The 12,508-nt window shown below is 41.8% G+C and overlaps 1 protein-coding gene across 7 annotated transcripts in view; it reads right to left on the minus strand.

The window, feature by feature from the left end:
* The window catches only part of DST (dystonin), a 391,490-nt gene that overhangs the window by 127,246 nt on the left and 251,736 nt on the right, over positions 1-12,508 (minus strand). For all 7 annotated transcript variants that reach the window (XM_066604043.1, XM_066604051.1, XM_066604016.1 and 4 more), the window contains 4 exons: positions 12,308-12,367; positions 9,655-9,887; positions 6,723-6,852; positions 2,300-2,499 (listed from right to left, as the gene is read on the minus strand). In XM_066604043.1, coding sequence (XP_066460140.1) covers positions 2,300-2,499; positions 6,723-6,852; positions 9,655-9,887; positions 12,308-12,367 — 623 coding nt within the window. The remainder of the gene's footprint in view (positions 1-2,299; positions 2,500-6,722; positions 6,853-9,654; positions 9,888-12,307; positions 12,368-12,508) is intronic.

Genomic DNA, 12,508 nt, shown 5'->3' on the forward strand with positions numbered 1-12,508 from the left:
ATGACATCATATCTATATATCCACAATCTATACACCTCATATATCTACTGCACTGTAATCTATTAGCAGGCAGTCCAAAAAATAGCTATACTTACCAGTATTTCCTGTCATTTTATAATAATGACATAATAAACTTGGCTGAAACTATTTGTAATTTTATAGGATATATAAGTATACGTGATTACAAGGTGGGCCGCCTACACACAAACAGGCCAGATTCTGCATGCAGGAGCCCGAAGCGGAATCTGACCCTGTGCCTGGATGGCGACCCTGCGTTCCTGACTTTTTTCTTCTACTTTTTTTTACTGCGGGAGGCTGCGGCAAGCAGATTTAAAAAAAAAATGCTTACTCTACCCACGCTGCCGCTAGACGATTAAGCGGGTACTTGTGATCAATTTGCAATGTCAATTGCGGACGGGCAGCGGGTTGGACAGCTTTCATTGACTTCAATGGAAGCCGTCTGTGCGGACACCACGCAAGAATAGAGCGTGCTGCAATTTTTCCTCTGCTCGCGGAAATCACGATTGATTTCCATTTGTGCGCAAGAGGAAGCACTTTTCCAAAGCATGTTACGAACGGATCTGCTCTGAGAAAAGAATATCTTGGTCTAATAAGTTGTAGGAATCTCTGTCCCTGTGTTTATTGATATGTGATCTATTGTACACATTATATAATAACATTTCATAAAGGTCAGATCGGCATCCTGGCTTCTGTCTGATATGACAGATTAGTTATGATCCATTTTGTAACAGATCCTGACAGATCCCAGTATTTATAGTTTGCCTGTGAAGTAAAATATATGTTTTTTGCATTTTCCTTTTAGACTGGATAGCATAGTGCAGCATGCTACGTGGTTCTGTCAAAGAATAATGCAAAACTGAAAGAAGTGTGAACAGAACCGAACATCTGTGTTAGGTCGTTCTGTCTCTCTTTTCTGTTTTTGGAGCAGAAAAACGGAATCAAACGTTTCAGTTTTTTCAACATTGATTTCAATGGGTCTTCAAAAAAACGAAATGCTTTCAGTTTGCTTCTGTTCGGTTATGTTCCCGTTTTTTTTTCAAAGGAACAGCTAACACTGCAGACTAAACAGTGAATCGGCACAGAGAGCTGGAGAGCCCTAATGCAGATGTGAACCAGCTCTAGCCTGAAATACCTTTTTTCTTCAAATGATATAGGATAAAATATGTTTGGAGAGACAAGCGGATGGGTAGAGCATTTTCTTTTACTCTTGCAAGGAGATAAAAGTTTGCTGGACTTGTAATACCACAAACTAAAAATAATATATAGCAATAACTGACCAATCAATCTACACAACAGAGCTGGGGACAGACAGTGCTACTATCCCTTAGGCCCAATGTCCACATACGGATTTTAATAATAAAATCTGCACATGTTTCTTGTGTGGGAGATCTGCACCTCTTGCCGCTCATAGTAATGCATTAGCATCCGCACAGCAAGTAAAAGCATGCGGATGTGATTTTTTTTCCCGGTGTGCGGATCGCACGCAGGGAAGAAATCGCAGCATGCTCCATTTTCCTGCAGGTCCTGTAGCGACAGCTTCCACTGAAGTTAATGGAAGCCATCCCCGATGCTGCACACCCGCTGCTGTCACTGTGGAGGTGCCGCGGATCCGCGAGAAAGCAAGAGATTCAGAATAGAAAAAAACGGCACTGAGCATGCCGGCCAACTCGCCCGGACACATCCGCCGTGCTGAAGAAAGAAGTTCCGGCCAGCACGTAGGAGAGGTAAGAAGCTGCCTTTCTCTTGTCATGTCTTGTAGGCACACACGGATACCACTGCGGGATTCAACAGTGGAATCCATGCGTGCGGGTGTACATGAGGCCTTAAAGAGGTTATCCCATCAAAAAACCTTTAAATATACTAAATAAATGTCTGATCACTGGACTTGGACAAACAAGGGATCTGGAGAGTGGCATAACCACCACCACATTCACTGTCTATAGAGATAGCCAAGCGTTGTTGACTCGAGTTCAGACCGATGGACATATGTCTTTTTCCAGGCTATCATGCTATGTTACTATGTTATTATAGTAATGCAATGTCTTACCTTAAAAATGATTATGTTACAGAAGAAAGAACATGATAGATAAATATCCTACTTCTATGAAAGATTAAATCAGAACAAGTCGAAGGAATATTAACAAGTCATGCACAATGTCAAGAAACTCCTTTTTCTGATCAACTGCCAAAAAACATGAGCAAAATATTCTAGCAAGAGAATAAACTATAAAGATGGAACCTAAATTATATCTTCAGACAAGCGATGCTCTAGGTTTACCTGAACTTGTTGCTTTTGTGTTTTCAGCATATTAGGGTCTATTGACAGAGGTCCAAGGACACTGGCCATGAGTTCTTTCTCTACGAGCCATTGTTTTAACTGAGCCTCTGCATTCTGAAACAGGGTCAGGTCATTCGAAGACTCTTCCAATGTTTGCTGCCGGTTAGCTGTCATCTGGGTGATGTCTTTCCAAGAAGAACCTACAGCAGCCACACGTAAAAGACAGAAAAAATACAGACCTCAATATTTACAGAAAGTCTTCATTTAATGGCTTGTATAAATTGCAACCTGCATTTGTGCACAGAAGGTTATCTCTGGTACTTGTGTGTAACGGTGGACCACAGTACAAGCGCAGGACTGAAGAGACTGATACAATTAAATAGCAGGCCAGCCATCAGCTTATTACTGAACTGTTAAAAAACCAAGTCAATCAAATACATTGTCATCTTCAATATAAAGCAACTATGGTTTGAATTCGGAGGTAATCCAAGCTTTTTTAATCTAAAAACTAGTAACTACTAAAAAACAGAAATATATAAAATGCCCTATCGTACATTGAAGTGTGAAAAAGTGACTGACAGTATGTGCCAAATGGACATTGAAAGGAATACTAACGTTTCAAACAACATATGCTCATTTAATAACCTGTTCCTGTCTCATCAATCTGGTAATATACTTTCATTATTTCTTTGTTTTACAACTGCAAATTAAAGGCTGAAGTAGTCCCCTCCCCGGGACTTTACTGCCTGTTGTTAGGCATTCAGCTTCTGTAGTAACTGGGACCTTAGGACATCTTCTTAGCTGTGGGGGAGAGGCTGACTTCACACACTCAGCTTCCCTGCAGACACCCAGCTCTCAGTTCTGCAGTCAGTGTACACACAATCTATGCATATCCTGATCTTATATTTGCCTGACCTGATATGTGCAGTTATCTTTATGTTGCAGGCATTTTATCTGTCTCCAGTTTGCTGTGAGCAAATATAGAATTGATCTTTAGTAGCTGCTTTACTAGGTCTTGCGTGTTTGTATGGTCCCATCATAGGCTCTATATATGCTGTGACTATGCAATCACACAAGACTTAGTGAAACAGCTAAAAATATCAATTCAATAAGAATTATGCTGCTTTGCCTACAACATAAATATACCAGGCTAAATAAATATAAGATCAGGAGGGGAAGAGATTGTGCACACACTGACTGTAGAGCTGAGAGCTGCGTGAGTGCAGGGAAGCTAAGCATGTGAAAACAGCCCCTCATGGCTAAGAAGATGTCCTGACTTCCCATTTGCTATAGAAGCTGAATGCCTAACAACAGGCAGTGGATTGTGGAGGAGCAGCATGTCAAAGTTAATTTACAATGGTAAAACTGAATACAATACAAAATAATAATGAAAATACATTACAAGAGACACATAGGCTATTAGATGAATATAAGTTGTCTGAAAAGTTATTGTCCTTTTAAATGTAGGCCTAATCTTCTACTGCACAGATACAATAGTTATATAAAATTTCTAACTACATTTGTGCCAGTGGTTCTGTACCCTCGGTATATTGTAGAGCATGTAGTAACTTGTAATGGTTGAAAAGCCAGAATCATATAATTATGCACCAGAACATGTGTACTCAAAAATACTAAAAAGGCTGACTATGCACAACATAGAAATAAGTTTCATCTGCTGGTATGATGTGGAACACTACATGGGAGGTTCCAGAATCTAACTCACATCTGTGGTAATTTGCATCACTGTTTAATTGCACATTGTAGTGAAATCACTATATAAACAGTGGACGGCATGTATTATGGCTGCCTTTATACTCATGTTTTGTCACCCTTTAATGTAGTCTTAAGTAATGCACTGGAAAAAATAAACACATTGCCTGCTATATCCAACACACCTTACAATCCAGATAAACCAGACAAGAAGGGCTATCATGGCCGGCGCATCTTAACTCACTTTTGCAGCATTGTGGTACATTTTAGCTAAGTTTTCATAACACGTTAAATGTTAGGCCTCCTTCACACGGGCGACAAAGTCACGTGATTTTGTCACGTTGTTGCAATGCTACAAATCGCATGTGTGTGAAGCCCATGCTTCGCTATGGGTTCCTTCACACATGCGATGTTTTGTAGCATGCAACAACCCGACACAAAAACCTCGTGGGTCCGGCGATATGCCCATGACTCGTGAGGTTTTGTAGCCCATGTTTCTCTATAGAGCCTTCCTCTCTGTTGCATCGCATGAAAGCGCAATTTTCGTGCAATGCAACTTTGACAGTAGGAAATCCTACTGACAAAGCCAAATCTAAGTCCTAGCTGCAGAAAAAAAAACAAAAACACATACATCACCTCAGAAGCACTGTCCGATCCGCAGCAGCTTCTCCCCGGGTCCCGGCACTGTTTCTCTTCTTCGTCTTCTGGCCAGGGATTGAAAAATCCCCCTCCTTCTGGAAGCGCTGGCTGCGATTGGCTAAGCATCAGCCAATCACAGCCAGCGCTCGATGAGTGGCTGTGGTTGAACCAATCACAGCCATTCATCGAGCACTGGTTGTGATTGGTCAAGCGTCAGCCAATCACAGCCAACGCTTCCAGAAGGCGTGGATCCTGCAATCCACGGCCAGAAGATGAAGAAGAGAAACAGTGCCAGGACCCGGGAAGAAGCTGAGGCGGCGCCCAGGAATAAGCGCGGGACAGGTGATGTAAGCTTTTTTTCAAATTTTTTCTTCAGCTACAGCTTATTTTCGGGGTTGGGGCTTATATGCCAAGCCCCCCAGGCGTGACTTTGTAGCATCGCATGCAACTTTGTAGTGTTACAAAATTGTGGTATTGCCACGAGAAGATGCAACGATATCGCACGGACCAGCAATGCGATATCACTGCGATTTTCTCGCGGCGATGCCGTGTCGCCCATGTTAAGTAGGCCTTAAGCTAACGCTTGTTACATCTGAACGTCAGGGTTGCCAACCATCCGGAAATTCATGGACTATCCATAAATTAGGGCACTTATTTCCATTGTCTGTAGGTACTTCAGCAGGTTATTATGATTGTAAAAATCATGGACACATCACTTTTTTTTACAGACAATGGAAAAAAGTGTCCTATTTTTATGGACAGTCCAGGAATTTCTGGATGGTTGGCAACCCTGATGTCCATAATAAAGGCTGGCAATCAGTTCCTATTCGTATCTGACGTCTAAACATGTATTATAATACTTATGATTCATTATGGTTTTCCAAAATGTCCATAAAAATGTTACTTGTCTGTAATTTTTGGATTAATTGTCCAGAAAAAAGAAAAATTCATGTTGGCAACCCTGCTTAGCATTATTTTTCCAGCTCTTTAAATAAATCTGATATTCTAAATAGTTTTCTGGTTTATACAATACTTACAGTGGAGCATTAAACAGTCCATAACGCTTGCTAGGGTAAACTGCAGACAAGTCCACGAAAACCTTTGATGAAGACTTTGCTACCACTTTGCCAGGGCGCGTTCACATTGGCATTACATGACGCCACTACTTTTGATTGTTCTGCCTTGTTGTAGAAGCAGAGCAAGGAAATTAACAGCACTGCTGGATAAGGTATATACCAGATACCAGCAGGGCTGATATGGGTATGAATGACCCTCGGTACAATTGTTTTGCACCATAAGCTGGCTGTACACTTTCCCGCTCACATAAGGAGACGGACAGAAAGTCAATAAGCATTTTTATGAGAGCTGAAAATTAACAGCTAATGAATAGAGATGAGCGAGCAGACTCGCTAAGGGCAATTACTCGATCGAGCATTGCCCTTAGCGAGTACCTGCCCGCTCAGAAGAAAAGATTTGACTGCCGGCGGCGGAGAGCGGGGAGGAACGGAGGGGAGATCTCTCTCTCCCCCCCCCCCCGGTCCCCCCTGCTCACTGCCGCAACTCACCTCTCACCCGCGCCGGCAGCCGAACCTTTTCTTCCGAGCGGGCAGATACTCGTAAGGACAATGCTCTATCGAGTAATTGTCCTTAGCGAGTATGCTCGCCCATCCCTACTAATGAACATTCTTTTGCTTGTTAGTCAGCCCTTTCACGTAGTCTGATTGTCAGGCAAACGACCATTTAGAGGACACTCGTTCCTGATAATTGGGCAGTGTAAAAGGGCCTTACGTGTGGTTAATGTCCCTCATAGGGTGATGGGAATATTAGGATACAGGGGTATTGAGGTCTACTGATATGCAGAACATATGAATGTGTAAACTGCCTCAGAGCCAAAAGTCAATTGAAGCGTAGAAACACAATTGCTAGCTATTATTGCGTGAACGTATTGACTGCAACTACAGTATGCATAGGCCAAAGTCAAAGTATTTTTTGGAAGGATCGCTTATATTTTACTGTATGCGGTGTAGAAAGAAAAGCAAAAGTTGAAATCTGAAGACTGAAACTAGCCAAATACCTATTTTATCCAACACATCCTTCCAATTTCCAGCTTCGGACGCGTCTGTATCAGTTTCTATAATGTTTTTCAGCTTGTCTTTCAGTGCATCCACTTTACTTTCATTCTGTTTCACTTCTGCTGCAAAGACCTGGAGAACATGTAATGGCATACAAACATGAGCTTAGCATGATGTAATGAAGCACCTGAAATAAGGCAGAATAATATGGACAGTAGTCGGAAAAATGAGTTAATCCTTTCCACTCCAAGTTGTATCCTGGTTTTCCTAGAGGGCTTACTCTTTTTCTGCCATTATACAACGACGCTCTATGCCGGCTAAAGCCAGTACTGCATGAGGTGACACATTCAATAGGCTCCGACAGCAAAAAGACTGGCAATATACAGTAAGAGAACCCCGACGGACGTCTTCCAACATCGAAGCTGTACAGCCTTAAATCATAATGTCTTCAGACGTCAGACAGTGGATTGGAAAGGGTTAATATTTACTGCCTGGTTTACACAGGACTTAATGAGTGCAATATATGTGGAGTTGGCAGATCCCACCCCTCACATACTAATAGACATGAGCCACAGATGTACAATACTTCCTTTACAGCCTATTCATTTTAGCCTGCATTGATGTTAAGGCTGCCTGTCCACGGGCGTAGCGGTATCCGCCATCCGGTAGCAGGAGCCGTCAGACGGACCTCCGCCAGTCAGCCTATCTGAAAGATAGGCTGACCGCGGAGGACCATGGAGAATCACGGCAAATCGCAGCCAGCATGCTGCGATTTTCCTGGCCGCGAGTAAAGAATCGCAATGATTCTCCACTCGTGGACAGGGGGGAAGCGCTCTCCATAGGAACGCAATAAAAAAATCGCCTGTGGGTATTTTATTTCAGTTCTCTCTTCCAAAAATTGAGCCCGAACGCAAGAGTGAAAGTAGCCTAAGTTATGCATTATGAACATAAGGGAATAACATTGACCAGCTGCCAAAAGGAGACTTGTATAAATATTACCCTTTGCTGAAGCATTAAACCAACATTAGCTGCTATTATTTGCATTCTGCACATCAAATACCTGTATGTTACAATACTGATATCAGTTGTTTTGTGGTAGGACTCAAGTTTCCCACCTTTAGTTTTGCCCATTTTCTTTGCTTCGAAGTATGTTTTTTGGCAAATTTAAAGGACCCCATTTGCCTGGCACACTTTAGATACCTCATGTGTATATTGCAATTACTTCCCATGCAGTCTGAGGCTTATCAGGCACCATATTGAAGTTGAGATTTCTCCCTGCTTTCTCTTTTACTAGCCGTGCTATCAATGCCATGAAGCATTAACACAGCATCATATGAAGAGCTAAAGATTGTACCATTTCTGACTGCAGGGAGGACACTGTGATAATCACTATTCACCTAAATAAGCTACAGACCATAAGTATACAGTCAGGAGGATGAACTACTATCTCCTTCATTATACCTGTGTGACAGGGGTCTCTAATCATGAACAGTAACTGTGATAGGAGTGTCTGTGTCCCCCTCTAAAGAGCTTGTGTGGTAGGGTCCATTACACAGCAATTATTCTAGCTGAAAAACTGATTTCGTGAGAGAACATAAAGCTAAGTAATTCTCAGATGGTCAGAATAAGATCACACGACCCAACTGAGAAGGACTCTAGGAAGTTTCAAATAGAAAGAAATACCTGAACAAGGTAATACTAGTCGACTTCCTGAATATATACTACCGTAGGGGGCTAATTACTTAATGAATGAAATGAAAGTTTCCCTTTAAAATGCTTCTGGTGGAAAAATTACATGAAATGATCCATAGGCATGTGAAGAGGATTTACAGAAGTGTAGACAGCAGGGGTTCAAATATTTGTATACTTCTCTGAAATGTACTCATTGTATTCTGAGAGCTACGGATACTTGTATATCATGATATCTTTACACCTGTAACCATTTTCCCATAACACGAGTGTGATCGGATATATGTACTTACATGCTACTTTAGAGTACAGCACAGTATGGGGGACATTTCTACTTGTAGATTTACAGGAGACATTTTGACTTCTATCTCATATTTATAAAATGTTATAAAATATTAAGTCTAAGGTACTTCTGCACACAGTGAACGATTTTGTCAAATGCTACTAGCGGATTTTACAGCAGACTCTGCAATGAATTCCCTACTGTTTCTAGCCTGAAAGTGGTGAAATTCATGGTGAAAACCCACAACAAAATCAATAACATACAAAGAGTGGACAAAAATATGGAAACACTGTACAAAATGTATGGGAGTTTAATTGCTAGCACTGAACTCTGCCCTTTAAATCCCTGCTAGGCTGAGAGCTTTCCCATCAAATTTGTATTTACTTCACCTCTTGCCCTGCTCTGGGTGGTTATGGGAGCCAGCTGGTAACAGCAGCTGAGTGGCTCAAACCCCTGACCAATGGAACCTTGTTGCTCAGGCAGATGTTCACATCTGCCCGGCAACATCTGTGTCATATTACCTCCACTTAAGTTACATAGAAATCGTATTTCAATAAGACATGTACAGGCCGATTTTAAGGCACGCATTACATATAATGTTTCCATATTTTTGTCCACCCCCTGACATGCTGTGTTTTAGGGATCTGCAGCATTTTTATATTTCTGTGTGAAACTGTCCATAGCATGTGCATGACATTTGTAAAATCTCATCCACTTGCCTGGTACAATAATCTGCTGCGGATTAACTGTACAAATCTGCAGGTAAAACCTATAGCAAATCTGCTGTGTGAATTCAGCAGCAACCATTCATTCACTGCTGTGAGAGTATGATTATGCGTTATGAATGAAGGTTGGATACTTTTTGAACAGACCTCGTACATCCACCCCACGATAACGGCAAAGGATAAAGGTTTCACCCCAATCTTTCATATGTGCAGTGCCTGGGAATGAATAATACTAACCTTATGCTCTTCTACTTGGGTCCGTACGGATTCACTGTCAGTAGGCGCTTCCCATGCTATGGCGATTGAATGCATTTTCTTTAGCCACTGAATCAAAGAGTTCACTTCGTCATGCACTTGCTGAAGCTGAGACAAGCGGCCTTCCACAATATGTACTTTATCTTTTAATACATTTCCCAGATGTTCATAGCCTTCGTTAACATCCAGCATCCCCTTCTGCACAACAGCCAGCTCTAGAAAGAAGATATTAAACAATGCAATATTTCATAGAATACATTTTTCAGAGTTTTTTTTAATTTTTTTAATTGCCCATTAAATGTCCAAGATGAGGATCAGAGTGAAGGATATTTAATAAATAAAGCAATGCCTGTAAACGATGACATAACAGTCATCTAACACAGACGGGATAGCAGTGACCTACAGTAATTGATTAACATAGGAGAACCTGCTATGGGTCATAGGGAATCTGAGAGAGAACAATGCGGCATGCTGTAATGCAGGCTGTCTTGTAGATGTATTCTTTCCTAGAAGCATTGGAAAAGTTTTAGGCCTCATGTCCACGGGGAAAATCAGGCCCGCCGCGGATTCTTCATGTAGAATCCGTAGCGGGTCCCTCCTGCCCCGCGGACATGAGGCCTGAAAATCAGAATAAACTCACCTGCTCCGGACGATGTGGATCTTCCTTCGCGGCCGGATCCTCTTTCTTCGGCCCGGCGGATGTGCTCGGTACGCCAGCGGCGTGCCGCGCGCATGCGCCGGGCACATCCACCGGGCCGAAGAGAGAAGAAGGTGAGTTTAATTCTGGTACGGGTCTCCCGCGGATCCGGATGGCTTCCATAGGCTTCAATAGAAGCCTGTGGGAGACGTCCCCGCGGGAGACCCGCACGAAAATGGAGCATGTCCATTTTTTTTCCCGCACGCAGATCCGCGCCTGACGGGAAAAATGACATTCGCAGGTATTTAACTACCTGCGGGTGTCCAATGCATCTCTATGGGGCACGGATCCGCGTGCGGGAAAAACGCTGCGGATTTTAAGCCTGTGGAGATGAGGCCTTATACAACCATCTAAAAGAAAAACACTCTTTGTTGCCCAAAGCAAGCGATCACATTGCAGCTTTTATTTCACATTCTACTTTTTAGAACTGAAACTGCTCTGGGATTGGTTGCTATGGGAAAGAAAACCTTTTTTTTCTTTTAAACAGTTTGATAAATCTGACACATTGTTTCTGGGGTAGAATATGGTACTTCAAGAAAGTTCATACAGTTGTATAATAGGTGACTACAGGTCTGCTATCAAGTCCATTAGTGATGTTGTATAAGCCTTAAACTGCTCTGGATTCTATATGTCACCCACTATATTTTTGCAATGTTAAAGAAAGTGAGCTTATTTATTAGTTTCTCAATACTGAACTTCTCCAACAAGTGGAAAGAATAATACAAAGTTTTGCTATTGTCCACCAAATCGGTTTAAACCAGGCTATAATCTGCAATGTCACATCATGAAAAGCAAGACAATAAAGTACAACATTTTGCACACTGTATACTAAAAACTGATAATCTTCTATAGTGTTACATGAAATGCTGAAACAAACCAGAAAAAAATATATCCTTGTGTTTAATATTCAGCAAAAAAGTTGCACTTGTCAGAATTGACAGCTGATTAATTACAAACAACCTATAATTCCCCCTTTAATGTTAACTCATGTGTATCCTATATAGTCTGTATTTTGCCAGCACTGCCACCTAGTGGTGAATTTGTATAAGTCCTGTAGAAACAAATTAGTTTCTATTACATACAAGAAAATGCTAATTCATTTAAAAGGTATCAAATAGTTGGAATTCCTGGAGTTAATGTCGTAATAATCAAGTCTTAAGTCACACAGTGAGGGTTCTCAACCTATAACGGCACACTAGAGATGCAGGTAGGTTGGGTGCTGGGCTGTTACACACAGAGGCAGAGGACCATTCACCTGCCCACTCCAGTATACAGAACAGAAGGAAGAGGAGCTTTGAGTCACAGAAATCTCCTGCTTTTTATCGGTCGCAGTGAACTTTTCTACATGTTTGTATGTATTTTCATGATTTCCTTCTAAGGGTTACATTTAGCTTTTTGGCTGTACCTTTCTATCCTCTTTGGGGGAGACAATAGCGTAGCCGAGTATGCTACTGTGTCCTACAACAGTCGAAGATAAAGAGAAGTCACCTACTCCAGTAACTCCTCATCCAACGCTGAAGCCCCAGTTCCCATCTCTAAGAACCTACAAACAGCCGACTGCGGTCACGTGCCATTTATTGTGCACTTGACCACTCATGCAATCACAGGTTTCATTGGTGATTTTTCCATGGCCACTGAAGCCTGTGATTGGGTGAGCAGTCATGTGACTGCAGCTGGGCACTTATGGGTTCCGCGTGGCAGGAAATGGTGCTGGAGTAGACAAGTATGTTTTGGTTTTTTTTATCTTGCACCATTCTACTGCTGTAAATAATATTTTAAGTTCTGGAAAACCCCTTTAAATTCAATGGTTCTGTTCAGGGTTCCATTCGAATACCGTTTTTGGCTATTCAGACAGAACCCTGAGATACACAACGTAGACCAAAACACTGTGTGAATGTAGCCTAACGAGTATTAAAGTCAGCTTGCACTGTTTCTTACCTTTGCTGGTTAAATTCTCCTTGACATTCGATGACCCAGAGCCATTAACTACACTCCTACCTAAAATCCAAAGAACACATAATGTGGAAAATGTGCAGCAAAGGAGCAAATGTTAGCAACAGCATCTGCATGTGTAACACATAACAAATTAAAGGGGTTTCTGAGCAAAAACTATTAATGGCCTATCCTCAGGATAGGTCA

This window comes from Eleutherodactylus coqui, chromosome 1 (assembly GCF_035609145.1).
Source record: "Eleutherodactylus coqui strain aEleCoq1 chromosome 1, aEleCoq1.hap1, whole genome shotgun sequence".
Classification (NCBI taxonomy): domain Eukaryota; kingdom Metazoa; phylum Chordata; class Amphibia; order Anura; family Eleutherodactylidae; genus Eleutherodactylus; species Eleutherodactylus coqui.